Source organism: Aegilops tauschii, chromosome 3, assembly GCF_002575655.3.
Source record: "Aegilops tauschii subsp. strangulata cultivar AL8/78 chromosome 3, Aet v6.0, whole genome shotgun sequence".
Classification (NCBI taxonomy): Eukaryota; Viridiplantae; Streptophyta; class Magnoliopsida; order Poales; family Poaceae; genus Aegilops; species Aegilops tauschii.
Window position 1 is genome coordinate 14,282,438 of NC_053037.3, and position 26,622 is coordinate 14,309,059.

A 26,622-nucleotide genomic window follows, 5' to 3' on the forward strand; every position below is an offset into this window, starting at 1 on the left:
TATTTGGCGGATAAGAAGGATGGCAAAGTGAAAGGTATATTTGATATACATGTTATTGATGTGTACCTTACTAATGCTCGTAGTAGCGCCTGTGTATTTGATACTGGTTCTGTTGCTCATATTTGCAACTCAAAACAGGGGCGACGGATTAAACGAAGATTGGCTAATGACGAGGTGACGATGCACGTGGGAAATGGTTCCAAAGTCGATGTGATCGCGGTCGGCACGCTACCTCTACACCTACCGTCGGGATTAGTTTTAGACTTGAATAATTGTTATTTGGTGCCAGCGTTGAGCATGAACATTATATCTGGATCTTGTTTGATGCGAGACGGTTATTCATTTAAATCAGAGAATAATGGTTGTTCTATTTATATGAGTAATATCTTTTATGGTCATGCACCCTTGATGAGTGGTCTATTTCTGTTGAATCTTGATAGTAGTGATACACATATTCATAATATTGAAGCCAAAAGATGCAAAGTTAATAATGATAGTGCAACTTATTTGTGGCACTGCCGTTTAGGTCATATTGGTGTAAAGCTCATGAAGAAACTCCACGCTGATGGGCTTTTGGAATCACTTGATTATGAATCACTTGATGCTTGCGAACCATGCCTCGTGGGCAAGATGACTAAGACTCCGTTCTCCGGAACAATGGAGCGAGTAACTGACTTATTGGAAATAATACATACTGATGTATGCGGTCCGATGAGTGTTGAGGCTCGCGGCGGGTATCGTTATTTTCTAACCGTCATAGATGATTTAAGCAGATATGGGTATATCTACTTGATGAAACATAAGTCTGAAACGTTTGAAAAGTTCAAAGAATTTCAGAGTGAAGTGGAAAATCATCGTAACAAGAAAACAAAGTTTCTACGATCTGATCATGGAGGAGAATATTTGAGTTATGATTTTGGTCTTCATTTGAAACAATGCGGAATAGTTTCGCAACTCACGCCACCTGGAACACCACAGCGTAATGGTGTGTCCGAACGTCGTAATCATACTTTATTAGATATGGTGCAATCTATGATGTGTCTTACTGATTTACCGCTATCGTTTTGGGGTTATGCTTTAGAGACGGCTGCATTCACGTTAAATAGGGCACCATCTAAATCCGTTGAGACGACACCAGATGAACTGTGGTTTGGCAAGAAATCCAAGTTGTCGTTTCTTAAAGTTTGGGGCTGCGATGCTTATGTGAAAAAGCTTCAACCTGATAAGCTCGAACCCAAATCGAAGAAATGTGTCTTCATAGGATACCCAAAGGAGACTGTTGGGTACACCTTCTATCACAGATCCGAAGGCAAGATATTCGTTGCTAAGAATGGATCCTTTCTAGAGAAGGAGTTTCTCTCAGAAGAAGTGAGTGGGAGGAAAGTAGAACTTGATGAGGTAATTGTACCTTCTCCCGAACTGGAAAGTAGTTCATCACAGAAATCAGTTCCAGTGATTCCGACACCAATTAGAGAGGAAATTAATGATGATGATCATGAAACTTCAGATCAAGTTACTACCAAACCTCGTAGGTCAACCAAAGTACGTTCCGCTCCATAGTGGTACGGTAATCCTATTCTGGACGTCATGTTACTAGACCATGACGAACCTACGAACTATGAGGAAGCGATGATGAGCCCAGATTCCGCAAAATGGCTTGAGGCCATGAAATCAGAGATGGGATCCATGTATGAGAACGAAGTGTGGACTTTGGTTGACTAGCCCGATGATCGGCAAGCCATAGAGAATAAATGGATCTTCAAGAAGAAGACTGACGCTGACGATAATGTTAATGTCTACAAAGCTCGACTTGTTGTGAAAGGTTTTCGATAAGTTCAAGGAGTTGACTACGATGAGACCTTCTCACCCGTAGCGATGCTTAAGTCTGTCTGAATCATGTTAGCAATTGCCGCATTTTATGATTATGAAATTTGGCAAATGGATGTCAAAACAGCATTCCTTAATGGATTTCTTAAAGAAGAGTTGTATATGATGCAACCAGAAGGTTTTGTCGATCCTAAAGGTGCTAACAAAGTGTGCAAGTTTCAGCGATCCATTTATGGACTGGTGCAAGCCTCTCGGAGTTGGAATATACGCTTTCATAGTGTGACCAAAGCATATGGTTTTATACACACTTTTGGAGAAGCCTGTATTTACAAGAAAGTGAGTGGGAGCTCTGTAGCATTTCTAATATTATATGTGGATGACATATTGTTGATTGGAAATGATACAGAATTTTTGAATAGCATAAAAGGATACTTGAATAAGAATTTTTCAATGAAAGACCTCGGTGAAGCTGCTTACATATTGGGCATCAAGATCTATAGAGATAGATCAAGACGCTTAATTGGACTTTCACAAAGCACATACCTTGATAAGATTTTGAAGAAGTTCAAAATGGATCAGTCAAAGAAAGGGTTCTTGCCTGTGTTACAAGGTGTGAAGTTGAGTGAGACTCAATGCCCGACCACAGCAGAAGATAGAGAGAAAATGAAAGTCATTACCTATGCCTCAGCCATAGGTTATATCATGTATGCAATGCTGTGTACCAGACCTAATGTGTGCCTTGCTATAAGTATAGTAGGGAGGTACCAAAGTAATCCAGGAGTGGATCACTGGACAGCGGTCAAGAACATCCTGAAATACCTAAAAAGGACTAAGGATATGTTTCTCGTTTATGGAGGAGATAAAGAGCTCGTCGTAAATGGTTACGCCGATGCAAGCTTTGACTCTGATCCGGATGACTCTAAGTCGAAAACCGGATACGTATTTATATTGAATGGTGGAGCTATCAGTTGGTGCAGTTCCAAGCAGAGCGTCGTGGTGGGATCTACGTGTGAAGCGGAGTACATAGCTGCTTCGGAAGCAGCAAATGAAGGAGTCTGGATGAAGGAGTTCATATCCGATCTAGGTGTAATACCTAGTGCATCGGATCCAATGAAAATCTTTTGTGACAATACTGGAGCTATTGCCTTGGCAAAAGAATCCAGATTTCACAAGAGAACCAAGCACATCAAGAGACGCTTCAATTCCATCCGCGATCTAGTCAAGGAGGGAGACATAGAAGTTAGCAAAATACATACAGATCTGAATGTGGCAGACCCGTTGACTAAGCCTCTTCCACGAGCAAAACATGATCAGCACCAAGACTCCATGGGTGTTAGAATCACTACTATGTAATCTAGATTATTGACTCTAGTGCAAGTGGGAGACTGAAGGAAATATGCCCTAGAGGCTCATGATAAATGTTTATTATTCTGCTAGAATTGTATTAACCGGAAACTTAGTACATGTGTGAATACATAGACAAACAAGAGTGTCCCTAGTATGCCTCTACTTGACTAGCTCGTTAATCAAAGATGGTTAAGTTTCCTAGCCATAGACATGTGTTGTCATTTGATGAACGGGATCACATCATTAGAGAATGATGTGATGGACAAGACCCATCCGTTAGCTTAGCATAATGATCGTTTAGTTTTATTGTTATTGCTTTCTTCATGACTTATACATGTTCCTCTGACTATGAGATTATGCAACTCCCGAATACCGGAGGAACACCTTGTGTGCTATCAAACGTCACAACATAACTGGGTGATTATAAAGATGCTCTACAGGTGTCTCCGAAGGTGTTTGTTGGGTTGGCATAGATCAAGATTAGGATTTGTCACTCCGTGTATCGGAGAGGTATCTCTGGGCCCTCTCGGTAATGCTCATCACTATAAGCCTTGCAAGCAATGTGACTAACGAGTTAGTTACGGGATGATGCATTATGAAACGAGTAAAGAGACTTGCCGGTAACGAGATTGAACTAGGTATGATGATACCGACGATCGAATCTCGGGCAAGTAACATACCGATGACAAAGGGAACAGCGTATGTTGTTATGCGGTTTGACCGATAAAGATCTTCGTAGAATATGTAGGAACCAATATGAGCATCCAGGTTCCGCTATTGGTTATTGACCCGAGATGTGTCTCGGTCATGTCTACATAGTTCTCGAACCCGTAGGGTCCGCACGCTTAACGTTCGATGACGATTTGTATTATGAGTTATGTGATTTGATGACCGAAGATTGTTCGGAGTCCCGGATGAGATCACGGACATGACGAGGAGTCTCAAAATGTTCGAGAGGTAAAGATTCATATATTGGAAGGTTACATTCGGACACCGGAATGGTTCGGGTTGTTTCGGATGAGTTTCGGAGTACCGGGGGTTACCGGACCCCCCCCCCCCCCCGGGAAGTTCATGGGCCTTCATGGGCCTTAGTGGAAAGGAGAGGAGGGCCACAAGGAAGGCCCCCCCCATGGCCAGTCCGAATTGGACTAGGGAGGGGGCGGCGCCCCCTCTTTCCTTCTCCCCCTCTTCCTCCTTCCCTCTCTCCTTCTCTTGGAAAGGAGGGGGACTCCAACTAGGATTGGGAATCCTAGTTGGACTCCCCATGGCGCGCGCGCCCCCTTGGGTCGGCCACCTCTCTCCCCCCCCCTTTAGTGGGAGGGGGCACCCCAAAGACACACAAAAGTTTCTCTTAGCCGTGTGCGGTGCCCCTCTCCATAGTTACACACCTCGGTCATATCGTCGTAGTGCTTAGGCGAAGCCCTGCACCGGTAACATCATCATCACCGTCGCCACTCCGTCGTGCTGACGGAACTCTCCCTCGGCCTCAACTGGATCAAGAGCTCGAGGGACGTCATCGAGCTGAACGTGTGCTGAACGCGGAGGTGCCGTACTTTCGGTGCTTGGATCGGTTGGATCGCGAAGACGTTCGACTACATCAACCGTGTTACTAAACGCTTCCGCTTTCGGTCTATGAGGGTATGTGGACACACTCTCCCCGCTCGTTACTATACTTCTCCTAGATAGATCTTGCGTGATCGTAGGAAATTTTTTGAATTACTACGTTCCCCAACAGTTATATGTTAATTTCACGCCAAATCAAGACATGTTGAGCCAAGTCAGTGCTGGAAGCAACATACCAATAATTGAAAGGTGACAACTATGTATGGAAGTGCAATACATTCATCATTGCATCAAACATCTGTCAATGCCTTTTCAAATTGTAATACACATGGTCCTGATTTCGACAGAGCACATGCTCCATCTTCTACTGTGGTAATGTCACAAATGCTTTGTCAACAAGTGGTTTACCATGGATAGGCAACCCTCACAAACAACTGACATATTATGGTGTGACAATTTGCGAGCAACCTATCTTTCTGCCAACGCTCCACCAATGCTAATATCAAATATTTGTCGACAATGATTTTCTTCATCTTGGTAATGATAAAAACCAAGGTTCTCTGAAGCTGATGTACATAGAGGATCAAATGGGATGCCAACACGGTGACACCGTACATTTACATTCAAACAAATGTTAGGCTGCATCAATACACACAACAATTAGTCTTTAGTTAACCAGTAAGTCTAACAGACGACACGCTAATTTAACGGATTCTCACACTTTCCCAAGTTTTGGATATCTCGTGCTGGCTTTGAGGCATCCATAACAAACCACTGAAACATCCATTTGTATCCATTTCAAGACTCTTTACAACATAAAATGAGCGAGTAAGATGTTGAAGTGAAATACCAACGAAAATTAAGAGGAGCAGACGAGCTCGCCGGGTCTTGTTATCAGCCACCATAGGGTCGTAGTGGGATTAGAGTCGGGTGTACAGAAGGTAGGAAGGACGTATTTTGGGCCTTATATTGTGTTAGGCGGACCCACCGCAACAACAAATGTCCGTTTGGCACATGACGGATCCATGGTCATGTGTGGATCTGTACAATAGGCCTATGTGGGATCCACCACTCATGACACCTACTAATTAGCAACACCTGGTTAATAAAGTTCTATCCAATATTTTAATACTCAACTCCGCGTGCTGGGCTGAGATACATAGTTACAATCACAGTGACCCCACCGATCTGTCACACACTACAACATGAACTACTAAACATTGACATTAAATTTTAGCAGCGAAAACATACATTTTATACCATAAAACTTATATTGATAGATTCGTATTTAAAATAAGTTTCCAGTGAAATTATTTTTATTACATTTAAACTATATTTTGATAGTTAAATCTGTAATCATATTTTGACCCAAAATACGAGGGGCGCTAATAAACCCGGGCAAAGTTAGCAGTAAATAATTATCATTGGACGCGAATACATATGGAATGTTGGAGGTCCTTGGTGGAAATAATCACGCCCCCATGATGTGTGAAAGAGGGATCGCTTTCGTTCAAGCTCGAACATCTCCCGACCCCAAATCCAATCCTCTCCCTAAATCAACAATACATAACAAATAAAATGGTACAAAAAAGGCCTAACTCTAGCATCATAAATACCAGGTCTTCACAAGCTGATATTTTGCATTTGACTTAATTAGCTAAAAAATGGTCACCATTTTGAAAATAAAACTACCACATAGTCAGGATTTTAAAATACATATGTATAGCGAAAATATAGAAATAGACATGTCTATATAATAAAGTTTGCCACAAACATATTTTTTTCAAATATTTATATCTCTCTAACACAAAAAAATAGCCATGCTCTAAAATAAATTGCCATGTCTAGATGATTAATATTGCAACAAAACATGTAAATTCATATAGTTATATATGTCTAACACCAAATAGCTCCCATGTTACAAAAAAATACAGGTACCACATATCTATGGTTTCACGTACGTAGTTAACACATGTAAGTTGGCATGCTCTAAATAACAAAATTGTCATGCTTTAATTGATGAATTCACCATACCATAAATAATAAACCTACCACGCATACATGATTGCAAAATTTATGGGATAACATATAAAAGTGGACATGGTTCTAAATTTAAAATGTATCACATGTATAGGAACTTCGTATGTATGGGTACACACAAAAAAACATTTGTATTATTTTGCAGTGACGACATAATGTAAGCGGCCACGGGCATTCTTCTTAGCGAGAATTATTGCAGTAGGATGCATCAAATTTTAAGTTTGCCATGGTGTATGCAATAAATTTGTTATGATCAAATACAAAAAAATAACTACACACGAAAAATTATCATGCTACAATAAAAACCCAGACAAAGGTGAACATGGTTACACACGCACCCACGTGAATAGTAATTTTGACAAAAAATATAGAAAATATAAAAATTCTGAAATTGTGATGTATCAAACCTAGTCGAATATTCTACTCATGTGTGAAGTTTGGTAAAGTATTGAATCCCATGGTATTCTTAGTGAAGAAAATATAACTGGGACCATACTTTCATTAACAATGTTTTTAATATAGCTTCGATTTTGTCGTTTTTGCCGAGATTACCACGGTTGTGATTTCTTCGTGAAACTTCATATGCGAGTATACCGGTTGACTATGTATATCACAAAAAAATTGTTTTTCCTAGTATTTTTAATTTACTAGGTATGGGTATACGCATGGAACTATGTTCACAAAATCCACATCTTGGTAAAAATTCATTTATAAAACATATGTGAAGTTTCCATGGAAACATTTCATTTTGAAAACATATCCAAAGTAATAAACAGTTGACACGGATTTTTTTGAAACATATGCCTCTAAAAAAGTTGCCATGGAAAATTCGCTTCAAGACTTGAACATGTTCTAACATATAGTTGTCATGGCAAAACTCATTATCAAAAGATATGTATTGTGATGAAAGTTCCCATGGCAAGAACCATTTTCAAAAACCTATGTGATATAATAAAAAAATGTTCAAACCGTTTGATCAGAACATTTGCAAGAGATTTGATGATCCGCGATGAAGTTGCCCTAATAACAGAAAAATGGTATTCTTGGCTCACCCAAGGCAAGCGACTGGGCATGTCATATTTGTGCCTAACAAATTGTGAGCCTCTTTTCCGCAGGGATGGATCTGCGTACTGCTCCTCACTCGCTATCAATCACTCAATATGAACCATATTCAAGAAACAACATTTAATTAGTTTGCATGCAAACAAATTAGATATACACGAGACAAAAGCTACTCACTTTGCCCGTTGCGTGCTGCTCCGTCGCGACGGCCCTCCTGGCCCACATCCGTATACGAAGCAGTATTTCCTTCCGTCCATAATTGCCTCCTCCACGTGACCTTGTACCATTGGTCCACAAACCAGGAGCATGCGAGCTCGCCCGCCCTATAGCTGCTCTCGAAATATCAAAGCAATCATTTGAATTTATTCTTCACAATACTACATTGATAAATAAAACTCAAACAAATCCAATGTTTTCAGCTATGCCTAGGCAGTCAGGGAAATCAGTAAACTAGGTTATTTCATAACGGTTCAAAAATTGATATTATTTTGGTTCTATGCACAATACCTTTTAAGAAAGCTATAAAAGTATGAAAGCTATAGAAGTAATTTATATTCTTTCATAAATGTTACTTTCAGATGAATCTGTTAACCAGAATAAGATACAAATAGTAAATCATTAATCAGAAGTAATTTGAAAGCATCTACTCCTTGTACTATTTAATTTGAGAGCATCTACACTGTAATCATTAATTGGGGACTAGCAGAATGCTTGGCCGAAATACTATTTAATTGGGGCCCAGCAGAATGCGTACCTTCTATGAGGACAAATTACAGTGTAGCACCCAACGGCGATCAACGCTGCTACCAATGGTAGGGAGGACATACGGAGAAGCAATGGGGAGAAGAGAGAGGAACGACCACCTCCGGCCGACTTGTTGATGCCGCCACGATGGCGTCCTCAACCCACCCCCTTTGGCCTTGAGGAGGTCGGGGGCAGCCATGAGGATGTCGGCGTTGGGGATGGGCCGGAGGTCGGGGCGGTCATGAGGAGGGGGTTTTAGTCTTCATTATTGTTTACCAAGTGTTCTTAGTCTGTTTTCTTTTCTTTATGTATATGTGTGAATATTAGGTGCGTGTAACTATATACATAAGTGTTATACAATATGTATGTAAATCATACTAGAGTGCGGAAGTTGCACAATTATATGCCAATTTTTGCATTTATAAAGAAAAATTCAGTTTCAATACAAATTGTGTGTTTGTTTTGTCAACATTTGTGTAAAGTCTTTATTTTATTTCTTCTTTAAGGGTAATGCCAACACTACTAATTCATTTCTTATTAGGAAACTTCTTTTTGCGAAAATTTCACTATTACATACTTATTCTTGCATATTGTGAAAAATCTTAATTTTTATCTAAATCATGTGGAAATTTGTCATTATTTGTTTTAGTTTTTTTGTATTTATTTTCTTGTTGAAGTGTAATACCAAAGTCACTAATTCATTTTTTCTTAAAATATTTGTTATTTTGATTTTGTTTTAGTTTTGTATTTCATTATCTTTCTCCTTTAAGGTTATTACCAATGACACTCGTCCATTCCTTGTGAGGAAACATACTTTACTGAAAAAAGTCTACTATTATGCTTCTTCTTGCATAGCATAAAAAAAGCATAGTTTATGTGTAAATTGTATGCAAATTTTATTATTGTTTTTTAGCGCTTCTCATTTTCTTTTCAAGAAGGGTTATACTAATGCCACTAATTCATTCTTTGAGCATGCAATATGTGAACTACGTATATTAGTAGTGTCGCATTTTCAATCTCTTACATACGCGCACTCATACCCTCGAACACATGCACACACACATAGTTGGGGGGCACACATCCACGATACATATCGTGCACATGCACCCACCCATATGCATATGCACACGAGCACATGCATGATAACCCACAAGTATAGAGGGTCGCAACAGTTTTCGAGGGTAGAGTATTCAACCCAAATTTATTAATTCTACACAAGGATAGCCAAAGAATATTTGCAAGTATTAGCAGTTGAGCTGTCAATTCAACCACACATGGAGAACTAAATATCTGCAGAAGAGTGATCAATAGCACAGTAATATGATAGTTTGATAGCAGTGGTAACAGTAGCAGCGGTAACGGTAACAGTAATAGTAGCAGTTGTATAGTAATTGTGACAGCAGCAGCAACAGCAGTAGTAACTTAGCAAGATCAATATGCGAAAAGCATAGGCATTGGATCAATGATGGATAATTATGTTGGATGACATTCATCATATAATAGTCATACCCTAGGGCGACACAGAACTAGCTCCAATTCATCAATGTAATGTAGGCATGTATTCCGTATATAGTCATATGTGCTTATGATAAGAACTTGCATGACATCTTTTGTCCTGCCCTCCCGCGGCAACGTCCATAAGGAAACTAAGGGATACTAAGGCCTCCTTTTAATAGAGAACCGGAACAAAGCATTAACACAGTGAATACATGAACTCCTCAAACTACGGTAATCACCGGAATGAATCCCAATTTCTGTCACTTTGGGGTATGCGGATCATAACACGTAATAGATGCATATAACTTGCAAGATAGGCTCAAGAACACAAATATATTCATGAAAACATAAATGGTTCGGATCTGAAATCATGGCACTCGGGCCCTAGTGACAAGCATTAAGCACAGTAAAGTCATAGCAACATCAATCTCAGAACATAGTGGATACTAGGGATCAAGCCCTAACAAAACTAACTCGATTACATGATAAATCGCATCCAACCCGTCACCGTCCAGCAAGCCTACGAAGGAATTACTCACTCCTGGTGGTGAGCATCATGAAATTGGTGACGGAGGATGGTTGATGATTACGACGACGTCGAATCCACCTCTCTGGAGCCCCGAACGGACTCCAGATCGGCCCTCCCGATGAAGAACGGGAGCTGGCGGCGGCTCCATATTGTAAAACGCGATGATTTTTTCGAACAAATAGGTACTTATGGAGTTGCAGGAGCTGCCAAGGGCCCACAAGCCTGCCAGGCGCGCCCTGGGGGGCTGGCTTTTGGCGCCCTGGTGGCCCCCTGTGGTCTTTCTCTTTGCCAATATTTTTTATATATTCTGAAATAATTCTTCGTAAATTGTCAGTTCAATCCGAGAGCTTTTATTTCTGCACAAAAACAACACCATGGCAATTCCGCTGAAAACATCTTCAGTCCGTGTTAGTTCCATTCAAATCATGCAAATTAGAGTCCAAAACAAAAGCAAAAGTGTTTGCAAAAAGTATATACATTTGGGATGTATCATCTCCGCCAAGTTTAACACATTGCTTCTCCTCAAGAAATTTAGTTGACTAACTGAAAGTGATAAAGAAAAAGTTTTACAAACTCCTTTTGTTCTTGTTGTTGTGAATATGCTTAACTAATGTTCAAGTTTTCAGCAAAGATTATAAACTAACCTTATTCATGATAACATTTAGGTCTCACATTTACTCATACCAATGGCATAACCAACTAGCGAGCAATAATAAGATATCTCGGATGCCAACAATTTGTCAAAACAATCATGATATAATATGATAACATAGTATCTCGCTAGCCCTTTCTGAGACCGCAAAACATAAATGCAGAGCACCTATGAAGTTCAAGCAACGACTAAGCATTATAATTCATGGTATAAGAGATCCAGGTATGTCACACTCAATGTCGATAATGGTAGGCAGCTTCAAATTCAAAAATACTAAAAAAAGGTTTCACTATACGTTAGGCGACTGAATATTTCACTATCGTACTACCACCACCCCGGGACCACCATCACCTGAACCGTCAAGACTCCCCTCTGTCGCGGGTGGAGGGGAGGCTAGACGTACATGGTAGCACCACCGGCCATGGGTGGCGACAACAAGCGGTCCGGCTGGTGGTGCATGGATTGGCAGGAGGAGGAAGAAGATGAAGAAAATGGCGAGGAAATCCAACGGTTGGAAAATCGATAGATGCTGGGTTTTTTTCCAGACCTGTGAGGATGTGAAGACTGAGGACTAGGCGGTCTCATTATTTATAATATTTTCACATCCCGTCCACTTACCAAGCCTGTTCACACTTTCTTTTCTTTAAGGTCAAGCCTGACATTGGCATCTTGATTCTTGAGTTTCTTCCCAGTTAATAAACTTCACCACCAGGCCATTGTCAGTGCCCTACGCAAAGGTTTGACATAGTTAAGTATCGTGTCGGATCTAATCTCGATCGAAACTGACCATTAGAGCCCATAGATCGAAAACCAAGTTCACGAGCAGGATGAACTTCCTTGTCACCCAGTCCTCGCCGCCGGTGCTCGTCGGCCCGTCGGAGCCCACGCCCACCAGCCGGGCCACTTGTTCCTAGGAGCCGTGGGCGAGCTCGCGCGCGGGCTGTCCACGCCGTCCGTCGTTCCAGTGAGGCACGACCCGTCGCTCCCGGAGATACCGCAGCTGCTCGCCGCCCTCGGGCCGTCCCTGGACTTGAAGCCTGTCGAGTTCGCCTACACCGACGTGACCATCCCTTGGAGCTTCGTCAACCGCATCAAGGCCGAGTTCCGGGGCGTCGAACAGTGGTGCTCGACGTTCGAGGTTGTCGCCGCCGCGATATGGCAGTGCCGGACCCGCGCGATCGACGCCGACCCAGGCTCCCCCGCGCCGCTGATTTTCACGGCCAACATGCGGACACTAGTAGGAAAAGGGGCTTTTACCCCGGTTTGTAAGGGCCTTTTGTCCTGGTTTTCAAACCGGGACTAAAGGGTCGTTACTAAAGCCCTAACCCTTTAGTCCCGGTTCTTACACGAACCGGGACAGAAGGTCCTCCATGTGGCCGCTGCTACCAGCCCAGGCAGGGGGGCCTTTGGTCCCGGTTGGTGCCACCAACCGGGACCAATAGGCAGGGCCTTTTGTCCCGGTTGGTGTCACCAACCGGGACCAATAGGCATCCACGCGTCAGCATTTCAGGGGCTGGGGTTTTTGTTTTTTTTTTGAAAGGGGGGGGGTTGGGGGGTTAATTTAGGTGTTTCATATATTGTGTTAGCTAGCTAATTAATAGAGAGAAGTGTCCTCTCTTATCTCCGTGCTTGGTCGACGCTACGTACTATATACGTATGAAGAGGACTAGACACGCTAGCTAGTAATCAAATGAAGGAAACAGAAGATCGTCATGAACATATGCATACAGAGAGAAGTGATATCGACCACCTCTCCTTCTCCGAGAGATTGGTCGAACAACAAGTTCTCGTATATCTATCCGACACTACCGGCTACATATATACAATAATTATCTCTTACAATACAATCTCCTAATTAAATTGTAAGAACACAGGGTCCACATAGTATTCTCCGTTTTCGGCGATCACGTGGTCAAGGAAGAATGCCGCCAATTCCTCTTGAATTCCTCGCATACGATCTGGTGCTAGGAGTTCATCCCGCTTCCGAAACATCTAATTTGAAGAAGGGGGTCAATACATATATATATATATGAATAAATGAAACTCAACACAAATGATGGTAATAAAATAAAATTGTTAATATTATTGCTTACGCACTTCATATTGTTCTTCAGAGTAGCCCCGCTCACAGGTCGTGTAACGGATGGACTCGCAAACGTAGTATCCACAGTAATTATTCCCGGGTTCCTGCCACAACCACTTTACAAGAAATAGAGGTCAATCAAACTGATAAGCAAGCATGCTAAATGGTATTGATGAAACTAGCGCTTGAATCACGAGGAGATGCGCGGAACATGCTACTATAGTACTTACTTTCGGGTGTTTAAATTGCAGCTTCTTCGGCAGTCCCGGAGCTTTTGTGGTGAATTTTCTCCAAACCCTGCCAGACAAAGAAAACAATTACTTGATATCAGGAAATGAACAAAGTTGCTGATATGGTGGATAATGATCGATTTAACTTACTTCTCGAGCATTTGAGTCATGTTCGCATAGTCCTGGGGATCTTTTCGTCTCGAGTCTAAGACGGTTACTACTCCCTGCTCAAGCTTAATCTCTAGGAGAATATAGTGGAAGCTGCGCATGCATGCATAAGTCATCAATTACATTACCATAACCTGGACTAATAAGGGAAACCGAATATGCACAAGACAGTAACACTCACTTGAAGTTGTAAGGAAAGAGTATTATATCTTTGTTTTGATTTAATACCAACGATTGTAGCAAGTTGGTCTCGGCTTCTTTGGGATGTTTTTCAACCGTATATGCATCTATGAGATTTGTGTTAATGAACCCAATATCACCGATTTGTCTTTTCTTCAATTCGGCGATCTTCAATCTGCATAATATAGTGAGGATAATTATAAATACATGCAATGAAAGAGCTGACCTATATAGAGAGACTTAATGACAGAAGTGGTACTACTTACAGACAGTAGCAAGTGATCGTTGTTTTATCGAGGGCCTTTTGATTGTAAAACTGGAAGAAATCCTCAAATGGAACATTCAGCAGTTCAATTCCAACGAGGTCATGCTCCGGTTTAACTCTCAGCGTCAAAGTACTCATCCCATCAGACTCTCTGCAGGTTTTCATGTACCAATCATGTAATCTTCGTATCATCGTTGTTAGAGATTTTTCATCTTTGACGAGAGGCTTCCCGTAATGGTATTTGTGTTCGTCCACCTCCATGATTTCATAATGTACATCGCCGGGCAGGTAATCTCCAAGATTGCTATAACCGGGCACCATCCTCGGATCATTAGCGACGATGTCTTTTGACACCTTGAGCGGGGGGCACGATTGGTTCGCTTGTTCGCCGAGCTGGGCAATTTTTTTCCTAGCTCGTCGTTCTTTTAACCTTTGATCACTGACAGTACTTCCCGACCGCTCCGCTTCGGCATATGTCTTTGCAAGAATGCGCTCATAGTTGCCTCTCGGCGGAGACTTTGGTGGTTTTGTCAGGGCAGCCAGAGTGCGCTTTGCTTTCACCGGATCTACCTTCTCCTCCGGAGGTGGATGTTTCTTTGCTTTCACCCCTTCAAAGAAGTTAGTCACTTCGGCTCGCACGATCTTCCTGGTTTCCTCCTCGGTCCTCTCGTATGGTAACTTCTCTGGAGTCTTCAGAGAAGGACCGAATCTGTATTGCCTCCCGCCTCTGGCAGCTATACTGCTAGACGCCGGCAGAGCAGATGGAGTGGCTGTGGCTGTCTTCTTTCCTTGATTGTGAGGCGGAGGAGAAGGACTACGACGCACCGGAGCAGCCGCAGCGGCGGCGGGTCTCTTCCGCCCTTGCTGACGAGGCGAAGAAGGAGGAGGCTGGCTGCTCTGGCGCGCCGGTGCAGGCGGAGAAGGAGGCGGAGTGCCGCCACGCGCCGGAGAAGGAGGCTGAGTGCCCTGATCACTCGCCGGAGGAGGAGGCGGAGGAGGAGGCGGACTGCCCTTACTCGCCGGAGCCGTCCAGTTCGGAAGGTTGATGAGCTCCTTCCGCCATAGGCACGGAGTCTTCAGAGCTAAACCCAGCCGAGTCTCCCCTTTACCGGTAGGGTGGTCAAGCTGGAGGTCCTCAAATCCCTCCGTTATTTCATCCACCATCACCCTAGCATATCTTTCTGGAATCGGCCGGCAATGGTAGGTTGCGCCGGGTTCAGGAGGTAAAACAGAGCCAACAGCCGCCTTGACTTTGAAGTTCTGCCATTGCGCCATAAGGTGGCAATGTTGAGACTCCGTGATAGCATCCACGGGGTAGCTAGCAGGAGCCGTCAAGACATGCTCCAGCTGAAGCAGCTCGGTGGAAGCCACGCTGCTTCTCCGCTGAGATGGCGGGGTAGCTTCGGGGGTAGTTTCGGCATGTTGATTGCTGTCTCGTTCCTCTCGCGCTTGAACCCTTTCGTGCAGCTTCTGAATTTGGGTCTGCTCCATTTTTTCCTCCACTCCTGGCTTTTGTAACCGCCTGCGTCCGGAAAACCAGCCTTCCACGGAACGGAGCCTGGCGTGCCTCGTGTCCGTCCAGGGTGCTCAGGATTCCCGAGGGCCATTGTGAGCTCGTCGTTCTCTCTGTCTGGAACGAACGTCCCTTCCTGCGCTGCATCGATATATTGCTGAATCTTCTTGACTGGTATTCTCAAAAGCTCGTTCGTCCAAACGCACCTCCCTGATACAGGGTCCAAGGTTCCGCCAGCCCCGAAGAACCAAGTCCGGCAACGGTCTGTCCAGTTCATTGTCTGTGGTTCGATCCCTTTTTCAAGCAGATCATTCTCAGCCTTGGCCCACTTAGGCCGGGCTTTGAGGTAGCCACCTGACCCCGTGCGATGGTGAAGCTTCTTCTTCGCAGCATTCTTCTTGTTTGTCGCTGACATCTTCTTAGTCTTTTCCGATGTCTTGTGGGCCACAAGTGCGGGCCAGTGATCTCTGATCTTCTTATACCGGCCGATGAATTCTGGTGTCTCTTCTTTGTCGACAAATGTTTTCAGCTCATTCTTCCACCTCCTGAATAGGTCTGCCATCTTCTTAAGAGCATGAGACTTGATTAATTGCTCTTTAACTGGCTTCTCCGGATCCTCCTCTGGCGGTAGGGTGAAATTTGCCTTCAGCTCAGTCCAAAGATCATCTTTCTGCATATCATTGACATAAGACACCTCAGGGTCTTCCTTCTTAGGCTTATACCATTGGTGGATGCTGATCGGGATCTTGTCCCTAACTAGAACCCCGCACTGAGCAGCAAATGCATCCTTTGTCCGGATGGGTTCAATCGGTTGGCCGTCGCGCGCGATTGCTGTGATCTCAAACCTTTCATCCGAGCGCAACTTTCTCTTCGGGCCTCGTCTCTTTACCGCAGTTGTGCTCGATCCGGAGGGCTAGAAAAAAGAAGAAAGCCGAGTGTTAATTAATATGTGTACATACCAAAACAATGAATGCATCAATTAGCTAGTCAGCACAGGCTTAACTAATATATTTACCTGGCCGGACTCTGCTCGGTCACCGGAGCCGTCACCACGGGCTCCTTCTTGCACCAGCATTGGGTCACCGGAGCCATCATAATCATGTCTTTCCTCCTCCACTCTTCGATCACCGTAGCCTGCTTCTTCACCCTGTTCTTCCAGACCATCATTGTCGTTAAGATACGACAAGATATCACCTCCGGCTAAGATTATGTCCCCCAACACCTCTTCTGCTTGCTCGTCTCGTCCGTGCTCCATTGTTTCTGCAAATATTACAACATGGCAATTATTACACAAACATGACAGCAGGTGGTTAGTGCAAACGTAGACCTAGCTTATTCCGGGTTTGGGGTGGCCTCAGCAACGCTTCAACGGTAGGGGCGCGGCGGGAGGGGGTAGGAGACCGACATCGTTTTTTTCTATGGTTTGGGTGTGATCGAGAGTTTTGGTCGAGCGAGAGGGACGGGGGGTGCTCCCGTGGTATAAGTTATCACGGTCGAGAGGGGGTATAAATATCGACCGTCCATCATGTCGAAGTTATCTGGGAGGGAGTTATATATATCGACAACGACGACATACATACATGGGAAAATAATGTTATCGGGGAGGGGGTATATCGACCCCCCCCCCACGTGTTGAAGTTATCGGGAGGGGGTTATATCGACAACGACAATGAACGTACATGGGAAAATAATATTATCGGGGAGGGGGTATATCGACCCCCCCTCGTGTTGAAGTTATCGGGAGAGGGGTATATCGACAACGACAGACCCGATAAAACATAAGAAAACGAAGAAGAAACAAAAAGAGGAGAAGAAGAAAAGGAATAGAGGAGAAGATCGAAGAAAAAAAAGAAGAAAAAAAAAAGAGGAGAAGAAGAAAGGAATAGAGGAGAGGAGAAGAAAAAATAGAATTTTTTCTATTTTTTCTTCTTCTCTTCTATTCCTTTCTTCTTCTCCTCTTCTTTTTCTTCTTTTTTCCTCTTCTTATTTATTTCTCCTCTTCTTCCTCTCCTCTTCTTCTCCTTTCTTCCTCTTCTTATTTTCCTTTTTCCTCTCATTCATAAAAAAATGTTCAAATAGAAAATTCGAAAAAAAAGTAAAGGTTTTGCCTAATGCATTGTTCATATGAATATACAAACATTTGCATATTCTACAATAATTAATATCACCAAAAAAATCTATGAACAGAAAAAAAATCCTAACTTTTCTAAAAATCTATCTTTTGCATATATACATGAACATATATATACACAGAGAACATATGTACATACATATACACAAAGAAAATGCAAAAAAAAGATCTAAAAAAGGACATATAAACAGATATACACACATACATATACTCATACATATACATATAAGCATATAAATGTGCAGAAAAAACAGGGAGGAATTAGGGGGCAGTGCCGGCCCTGACCAAGGCGACGGCGGCGCGTCGGGGCAGGGGCAGAGGCGACGGCGGTGTGGTCGGGGCAGGGGCAGAGGCGTCGGCGGCGAAGGGCGGGGCAGGGCGACGGCGACGACGGGGACGGACTGGGGCGGCGCGCGTCGGGGCAGGGGCGCGGCTGACGGCGAGGGCGCGGGCAACGGTGACGGCGACGACGGGCACGGGCGACGGCGACGGCGACGGCAGGGCGGCGGGCGGCGTCGGGGCAGCCTGGCGGCGTCGGGGCGGCGGGCGGCGTCGGGCAGCCTGGCGGCGTCGGCGGCGTCGGGGCGGCAACTGCTAGGTAACTCTGAAAATTTCCTAAGTGTGAACTTATATAGCAAAGCCTTTAGTTCCGGTTCGTGGCACCAACCGGGACTAAAGGTAGGCATTAGTCCCGGTTGGTGCCACCAACCGGGACCAAAGCCCTCTTTTCAGCAGCGCAAAGGGCGGGAAGCGGCGGCCTTTGGTCCCGGTTGGTGGCACCAACCGGGACTAAAGGGGGGGCATTGGTCCCGGTTGGTGCCACGAACCGGTACCAATGCACACCTTTAGTCCCGGTTGGTGGCACCAACCGGGACCAAAGGCCTCTTGCTGCCTGCGTCGCGGCCAAAAGTTTAGTCCCACCTCGCTAGTTGAGAAGGGCTCGGAGTGGTTTATAAGCCCCGTTGCGGCGGCTGTCTCGAACTCCTCTCTATAGCAGGCTTCTGGGCCTAACTTTGGCGCGCTGCCCGTTGAGCCCTCTAGCCCTTCTGGGCCTGTATTTGCAAACCCAAGGGTTGGAGGGCCCAGCGGACAGCGCCCCAACATTTTTTTTTGCTGTATTTAGTTTTTTTGTTTTCTTTTTTGCTTTATTTATTTTGTTTTGTTTCTACTTACAACAAAAAACTTATTTATTTTATTTTATTTTGTTTCTAATTACTTATTTATTTTACTTTATGATAATTCTTTTTGGTATTAAAGTTTCTATCAAAAAAAGTTCTTTATGAAAATTCTTTTTGTTGTATTTATTTTTTTTGTTTTCTTTTTTGCTTTATTTATTTTGTTTTGTTTCTACTTACAACAAAAAACTTATTTATTTTATTTTATTTTGTTTCTAATTAGTTATTTATTTAATTTATGATAATTCTTTTTGCTATTAAAGTTTCTATCAAAAAAAGTTCTTTATGAAAATTCTTTTTGCTTTTAATGATTTTGAACAGAAAATACTTCGATAATTTTAGTTGCATCAATTTTATATGATTTTAGTTTCAATAATAATAGAGGTTTCTTATAATGTTTTGAACAGAAAATACTTTGTTAATTTTAGTTTCATAAATTTTATTAAAGTTTATTTTATTTTGTCGGAACACAAGAAGTCCGGAGTTGTAATAAGTTATTAAAAATAAAAAAGAGGCGCAATGCTCGTTGATTTGCTTCAAGCCTTTCGGAATAGTGTAGACTGCACTGCATATAGCTCCATGCAGTCTACCTTATTCCTCAAGGCTTGAAGCTAAGCAACGTGAGCATTGCGCCTCTTCTTCATAGTCTCTGCACTCAGGGCTTATAAACCGCTCGTAGTGCCTCTCAGCTAGCGAGGTGGGACTAAAAAACTGCTTAGTAAGAAACTCTAGTACCGGTTCGTGCCACGAACCGGTACTAAAGGTGCTCGTGGGGCCACAGCCTCATTAGTACCGGTTCGTGGCACCAACAGGGACCAAAGGGTGGAATTGGTCCCGGTTCGTGCCACCAACCGGGACCAATGGCCTTGCACAGCGGCGTGGTGGTGAGTTTCGTCCCACCTCGCTAGCTGAGAGAGAGCCGCACCTGTTTATAAGGTGCGGTGCGCCTGAGCTGTCGAGCTCCTCTCTAAAGCAGGCTTACGGGCCTAACCTCTCTGTACATGCCTGTGGGCCTACTGGGCCTTCTGCGGGCCTGAATCCTGGCCCATGGATGGGTTTCTAATCGTATTCAGGCCGTGGTGGCCCAGTAGGTGGCATAATTTTAATTTTTGGCCTGTTATTTTTCATGCATTTACTAATTACTTTGAGCTATAAGACCCTAAAATTGAAAAGCATTTCAAATGAACTCTCAGAAGGTTGAAAGTTGGCATGGTATCATCATTTCATCCACATAGCATGTGCAAGAAAGTTGAGAGGGTTACGGCAAAAACTAGATGCACTTCTTGTACAAAACGGACAATGGTATCATACTCGTCTATTACAAAGTTGGCATGGTATCATCATAATAGTTGCGGGAGAAAGTCTTCACTTTTTCTTCGCTTGTGTCATTTGCTTATTGCGCCGTAACCATGGATAATCTTCATCGTTTATCAGGATGCTTGGGTCAGCCTTGACTTTGAAGGGAGGAATTTCATGAAACTTTTCATAATCTTCAGACATGTCTGTCTTGCCCTCCACTCCCACAATGTCCCTTTTTCCTGAAAGAACTATGTGGCGCTTTGGCTCATCGTATGATGTATTCGCTTCCTTATCTTTTCTTTTCCTCGGTCTGGTAGACATGTCCTTCACATAGATAACCTGTGCCACATCATTGTGTAAAAATACGGGCCCCAGAATGACAATCTCGTCGACTAGATGAACTAGGACGTGCGTCATGATATTGAAGAAGGATGGTGGGAACACCAGCTCGAAACTGACAAGACATTGCGCCACATCACTCCTTAGCCTTGGTATGATTTCTGGATCGATCACCTTCTGAGAGATTGCATTGAGGAATGCACATAGCTTCACAATGGCTAATCGGACGTTTTCCGGTAGAAGCCCCCTCAATGCAACCGGAAGCAGTTGCGTCATAATCACGTGGCAGTCATGAGACTTTAGGTTCTGGAACTTTTTCTCTGGCATATTTATTATTCCCTTTATATTCGACGAGAAGCCAGTCGGGACCTTCATACTGAGCAGGCATTCAAAGAAGATTTCTTTCTCTTCTTTCGTAAGAGCGTAGCTGGCAGGACCTTCACACTGCTTCGGAGGCAAGCCGTCCTTTTCGTGCAAACGTTGCAGGTCCTCCCGTGCCTCAGGTGTATCTTTTGTCTTTCCATACACGCCCAAGAAGCCTAGCAGGTTCACGCAAAGGTTCTTCGTCACGTGCATCACGTCGATTGAAGAGCGGACCTCTAGGTCTTTCCAATAGGCTAGGTCCCAAAATATAGATTTCTTCTTCCACATGGGTGCGTGTCCCTCAGCGTCATTCAGAATAGCTAGTCCGCCGGGACCCTTTCCAAAGATTACGTGTAAATCATTGACCATACCAAGTACGTTATCACCGGTACGCATGGCGGGCTTCTTCCGGTGATCTACCTCGCCTTTGAAATGCTTGCCTTTCTTTCGACATTGATTGTTGGTCGGAAGAAATTGACGATGGCCCAGGTACACATTCTTCCTGCATTTGTCCAGGTATATACTTTCAGTGTCATCTAAACAGTGCCTGCATGCGTGGTATCCCTTGTTTGTCTGTCCTGAAAGGTTACTGAGAGCGGGCCAATCGTTGATGGTTACAAACAGCAACGCGTGCAGGTTAAATTCCTCCTGTTTGTGCTCATCCCACATACGTACACCGTTTGCATTCCACAGCTGTAAAAGTTCTTCAACTAATGGCCTTAGGTACACATCAATGTCGTTGCCGGGTTGCTTAGGGCCTTGGATGAGAACTGGCATCATAATGAACTTCCGCTTCATGCACATCCAAGGAGGAAGGTTATACATACATAGAGTCACGGGCCAGGTGCTGTGATTGCTGCTCTGCTCCCCGAAAGGATTAATGCCATCCGCGCTTAAACCAAACCATACGTTCCTTGGGTCAGCTGCAAACTCAGCCCATTACTTTCTCTCGATTTTTCTCCACTGCGACCCGTCAGCGGGTGCTCTCAACTTCCCGTCTTTCTTACGGTCCTCACTGTGCCATCGCATCAACTTGGCATGCTATTCGTTTCTGAACAGACGTTTCAACCGTGGTATTATAGGAGCATACCACATCACCTTCACAGGAACCCTCTTCCTGGGGGGCTCGCCGTCAACATCACCAGGGTCATCTCGTCTGATCTTATACCGCAATGCACCGCATACCGGGCATGCGTTCAGATCCTTGTACGCACCGCGGTAGAGGATGCAGTCATTAGGGCATGCATGTATCTTCTGCACCTCCAATCCTAGAGGGCATACGACCTTCTTTGCTGCGTATGTACTGTCGGGCAATTCGTTATCCTTTGGAAGCTTCTTCTTCAATATTTTCAATAGCTTCTCAAATCCTTTGTCAGGCACAGCATTCTCTGCCTTCCACTGCAGCAATTCCAGTACGGTACCGAGCTTTGTGTTGCCATCTTCGCAATTGGGGTACAACCCTTTTTTGTGATCCTCTAACATGCGATCGAACTTCAGCTTCTCCTTTTGACTTTCGCATTGCGTCCTTGCATCGACAATCACCCGGCGGAGATCATCATCATCGGGCACTGGTTCCTCTTGATCTTCAGCAGCTTCCCCCCTTGCAGCATCATTGGGCACATCGTCTGGTTCCTCTTGATCTTCAGCAGCTTCCCCCGTTGCAGCATCACCGTATTCAGGGGGCACATAGTTGTCATCGTCCTCTTCTTCTTCGTCGTCTTCCATCATAACCCCTATTTCTTCGTGCCTCGTCCAAACATTATAGTGTGGCATGAAACCCTTGTAAAGCAGGTGGGTGTGAAGGATTTTCCGGTCAGAGTAAGACTTCGTATTCCCACATATAGGGCATGGACAACACATAAAACCATTCTGCTTGTTTGCCTCAGCCACTTCGAGAAAATCATGCACGCCCTTAATGTACTCGGAGGTTTGTCTGTCACCGTACATCCATTGCCAGTTCATCTGCGTGCATTATATATAATTAAGTGTGTCAAAAACCATTACAGAACATCATGAATAGATAATTAAGTGACCAAATTAATAGAAGTTCATCATCACATTAAAACCAAAGTACATACATAGTTCTCATCTAACAACATATATATAGCTCTCTAGAGCATCTAATTAATTAAACCATACATTGAAACTATGTAAAACATTTCAATGCGAAAACAAATGCGATCATAATCGCAAACAAGGTAACAATTGATCCAATAGCATAATGATACCAAGCCTCGGTATGAATGGCATATTTTCTAATCTTTCTAATCTTCAAGCGCATTGCATCCATCTTGATCTTGTGATCATCAACGACATCCGCAACATGCAACTCCAATATCATCTTCTCCTCCTCAATTTTTTTTATTTCTTCCTTCAAGTAATTGTTTTCTTCTTCAACTAAATTTAACCTCTCGTCAATAGGGTCGGTTAGAATTTCCGGTTCAACCACCTCCTAGATAAATAAAATCTATGTCACGTTGGTCGGTATATTTGTCATAAACAGTAAATGAACCAAATAGTTATAAAAAGATAATATATACCACATCCGAATCATAGACAGGACGAGGGCCGACGGGGGCGGATACCAAAACCATCGCACTATGTAATAAGAAGGAATAATAAAAGTAACAAAATTAGACAAGTAACTATCTAAAGTAAGAATTTTTTCCTTTCAGAAAGAAGATAAGAACAAGAGGCTCACCACGGTGGTGCTGGCGACGAGATCGGCGCGGGCGATCGACGGCGGTGAAGACGGGGACGGGACGTGACGGACCGCTAAACCTAGACAAATCTCGGGGAAAATGGAGCTCGGAGGTCGAGTTTCGAGAGGAGAAAGATTAACTAGTGTGGCTCGGACATTTCATCGAACACCTCATGTGCATAGGAGGTGAGCTAGAGCACCCAAATGCCCTCCCCTCGCCGGCCAGAAAAAACAGAGCACTGTGGAGTGCTCTGCTGTGGCGATGGGGTATATATAGGGAACTCTTTGGTCCTGGTTCGTGGCACCAACCGGGACTAAAGGCCTTTGGTCCCGGTTGGTGCCACGAACCGGGACCAAGACCAAAGGCCTTTAGTCCCGGTTGGTGGCACCAACCGGACCAAAGGCTTTGTGCTGCCCCGCGTCAAAAGTTTAGTCCCACCTCGCTAGTTGAGAGGGCTCGAGAGTGGTTTATAAGCGCTGCTGCGCCCACCCTCTCGAGCTCCTCTCAACTGCAGGCTTTCGGGCCTAACCGTTCTCTTTGCCTGTGGGGCCTACTGGGCCTTCTGCGGGCCTGAATCCTGGCCCACGGATGGGTTTCAAGTCGTATTCAGGCCGTGATGGCCCAGTAGGTGGCATAATTTTTTTCTCTGTTTTTTGTTTTCTCTTTTGCTTTATTTGTTTTGTTTTGTTTCTAATTACAACAAAAAACTTATTTATTTTATTTCTAATTACTTATGTATTTTACTTTAATTATTTTATTTTTATTTATTTTACTGCTGCTATTTTTATTTAATTTATTAATGTTTATTTATTTTAGTTACTATAGTTTATTTTATTTTATTTTATTTTATTAAGGTTTATTTATTTTTATTTATTTTATTAAGGTTTATTTATTTTATTTACTATAAAAAATGAACATAGATGCGCTTATAGAGGAAATTCAACATAAATTCATAATAAATTTCTATGAAATTTACTGTGAATTTAGGTCAAATTCCCTGTATAAGGGCATCTATTTTCACTTTAAGAGGAGCTCAACAAGGCAGAGAGAGACGGGCTTATAAACTGGTGTGAGCGCCCTTCGGTTGGCGAGGTGGGACTAAACACTGGCCGCAACTAGGACCAGCTCTTTAGTCCCGGTTTGTGGTATGAACCGGGACTAAAGGGTGGTGGGCCAGGAGCGTGGCCCATTGGTCCCAATTTGTCCCACCAACCGGGACCAAAGGGTCCGAACGAACCGGAACCAATGCCCCCACGAGACCCGGCAGGCCCCTGGCCGCACGAACCGGAACCAATGCTCACATTAGTCCCAGTTCGTGACTGAACCGGGACTAATGTGAATATTGCCCTGTGACCAAAGCCCAGTTTTCTACTAGTGTTTCCGCACGCGGGCGCCCAGGACGGCTTCTACGGCAACTGCGTGGCGTTGCAGATGGTGGTGACAACGTGTGGCGCGGTGGCGAACGGCGACACCGCTGAGGTGGTGAAGCTGATCAAGCACGGCAAGGGGCGGATACGGAACATCCTCGGGAACTACGAGCCCGTGGTGTTCAGCGAGGAGCTCGTTGGCGCGCTCAACGGGTACACGCCGCTGTTCATGACGAGCTGGGCGGCATAGGGCTGGAGGGCGTCGACTTCGGCGGCGGGAGGCTGGCCAGGGTGATGGCCAACAAGGAGATGACGAGGACGCCAGGCTGCGTCCCGTGCCTACCGTGCTCGAGGAAGGACGGCGACGTCGTGAATGTGCTGGCGTTCTGCGTGAGGGAGGAGCACGTCGACGGTTTCCACGCTGCATTGGCGACGCTCCACTGAACCAAGCCCTGGTTCGATTGCCATTCTTCTGCTCGTTTCGTTGTTTTAAGTTGATCGTTTTGTTGTTTTTGGTGATTGTTGTGGATTCATCTTTGTCTTAATAATTTTGTTGCCTAGATCCTTGACCTCCGCACTAGATTTGTAAGTCGTGGTGCTGTGGGGATCAAATGTACCTTATTTTGTGCATTAATATATTGTCTAAATATATTGTGGAAATTGGTTGAATTTTTCATACTACTTGTTTGGTTTGATTATGCCTATGTTTGTAGGCCAAACATGTTTGTGTTCGAAGATTGTTGTTGAGTACAGATTCATGTTTCGGCTAATATTTGTTTTTGGCATAGATCCTAAACCTCGGGACTAGTCACGTTGTTGTAGAGTCTAGGTGTATCTTATTTTGGTGGACTAATATATAACCTTTTTTTTGTTAATATATCATCTTTTGTCGAGAAAAATGTGAAGTTGGTTCACTTTTTTTGTACTACTTGTTTGGTTTAATTATGCATATGTTTGTAGGTGAGAGATGTTTGAGTTTGAAGATATATGCTGGGTGCGGAATCATGTCATGTTCAATAATTTTGCTGCATACATCCTTGACCTCTTGACTAAAACTTTATGTTGTGTTATTAGGCCGACTTTGATGCACAAGAATACCGGAAAAAAGAATTAGTACTACATCTTCTCTATCTCTACTACTTAAAAAGAATGTAAAGTTTCATGTTTTGAAAACGCCAAATGAAGGCCGAGCTCCATGAAGACCTTAATTTGAAAACTTTTCAGTTTCATTTTTTTTAAACAAATACACATATACCTAGAGACATAATGTACATGTGTGTAAATTTTCAGGTCGAAATACATTAAAAATGAGGGCTTCACAAAAAAGACAAATCTATGGCTTTTTAGCATACATTCATCCTCAAAGTCCATGATTTTTTTTTGTTCAGCTAGCATTACAAGGCATTTCATCCTAAATTTTCACACACATACACATTACATCCTTGTATACATGTGTATATTATTTTTTAGAGTTTTTGAAATTGGAAAGTTTGAATTTTGATTTATTTTTTTCAAAATTAAGGCCTCTATGGAGCTCGGTCTCCAA

The 26,622-nt window shown here is 43.6% G+C and overlaps 1 protein-coding gene across 1 annotated transcript; it reads left to right on the forward strand.

Annotated features, from left to right (window-relative positions):
- The first annotated feature begins 11,664 nt into the window (after nucleotides 1–11,664).
- On the forward strand, nucleotides 11,665–25,326 carry LOC120975483 (acyl transferase 15-like). The gene is made up of 3 exons (XM_040402072.1): nucleotides 11,665–11,755; nucleotides 12,110–12,498; nucleotides 25,069–25,326. The coding sequence occupies exons 1-3, from the start codon at nucleotides 11,665–11,667 to the stop codon at nucleotides 25,324–25,326; spliced, it is 738 nt and encodes a 245-aa protein (XP_040258006.1).
- The last annotated feature ends 1,296 nt before the right edge of the window (nucleotides 25,327–26,622 follow it).

Coding starts and splice junctions, on each gene's coding strand:
- LOC120975483 (XM_040402072.1), top strand. CDS start 11,665: ATGGTAGCACCACCGGCCATGGGTGGCGACAACAAGCGGTCCGGCTGG. Junction 11,756..12,109: donor GGAAGAAGATGAAGAAAATG/GCGAGGAAATCC, acceptor CTTGTCACCCAG/TCCTCGCCGCCGGTGCTCGT. Junction 12,499..25,068: donor CGGCCAACATGCGGACACTA/GTAGGAAAAGGG, acceptor CTGTGACCAAAG/CCCAGTTTTCTACTAGTGTT.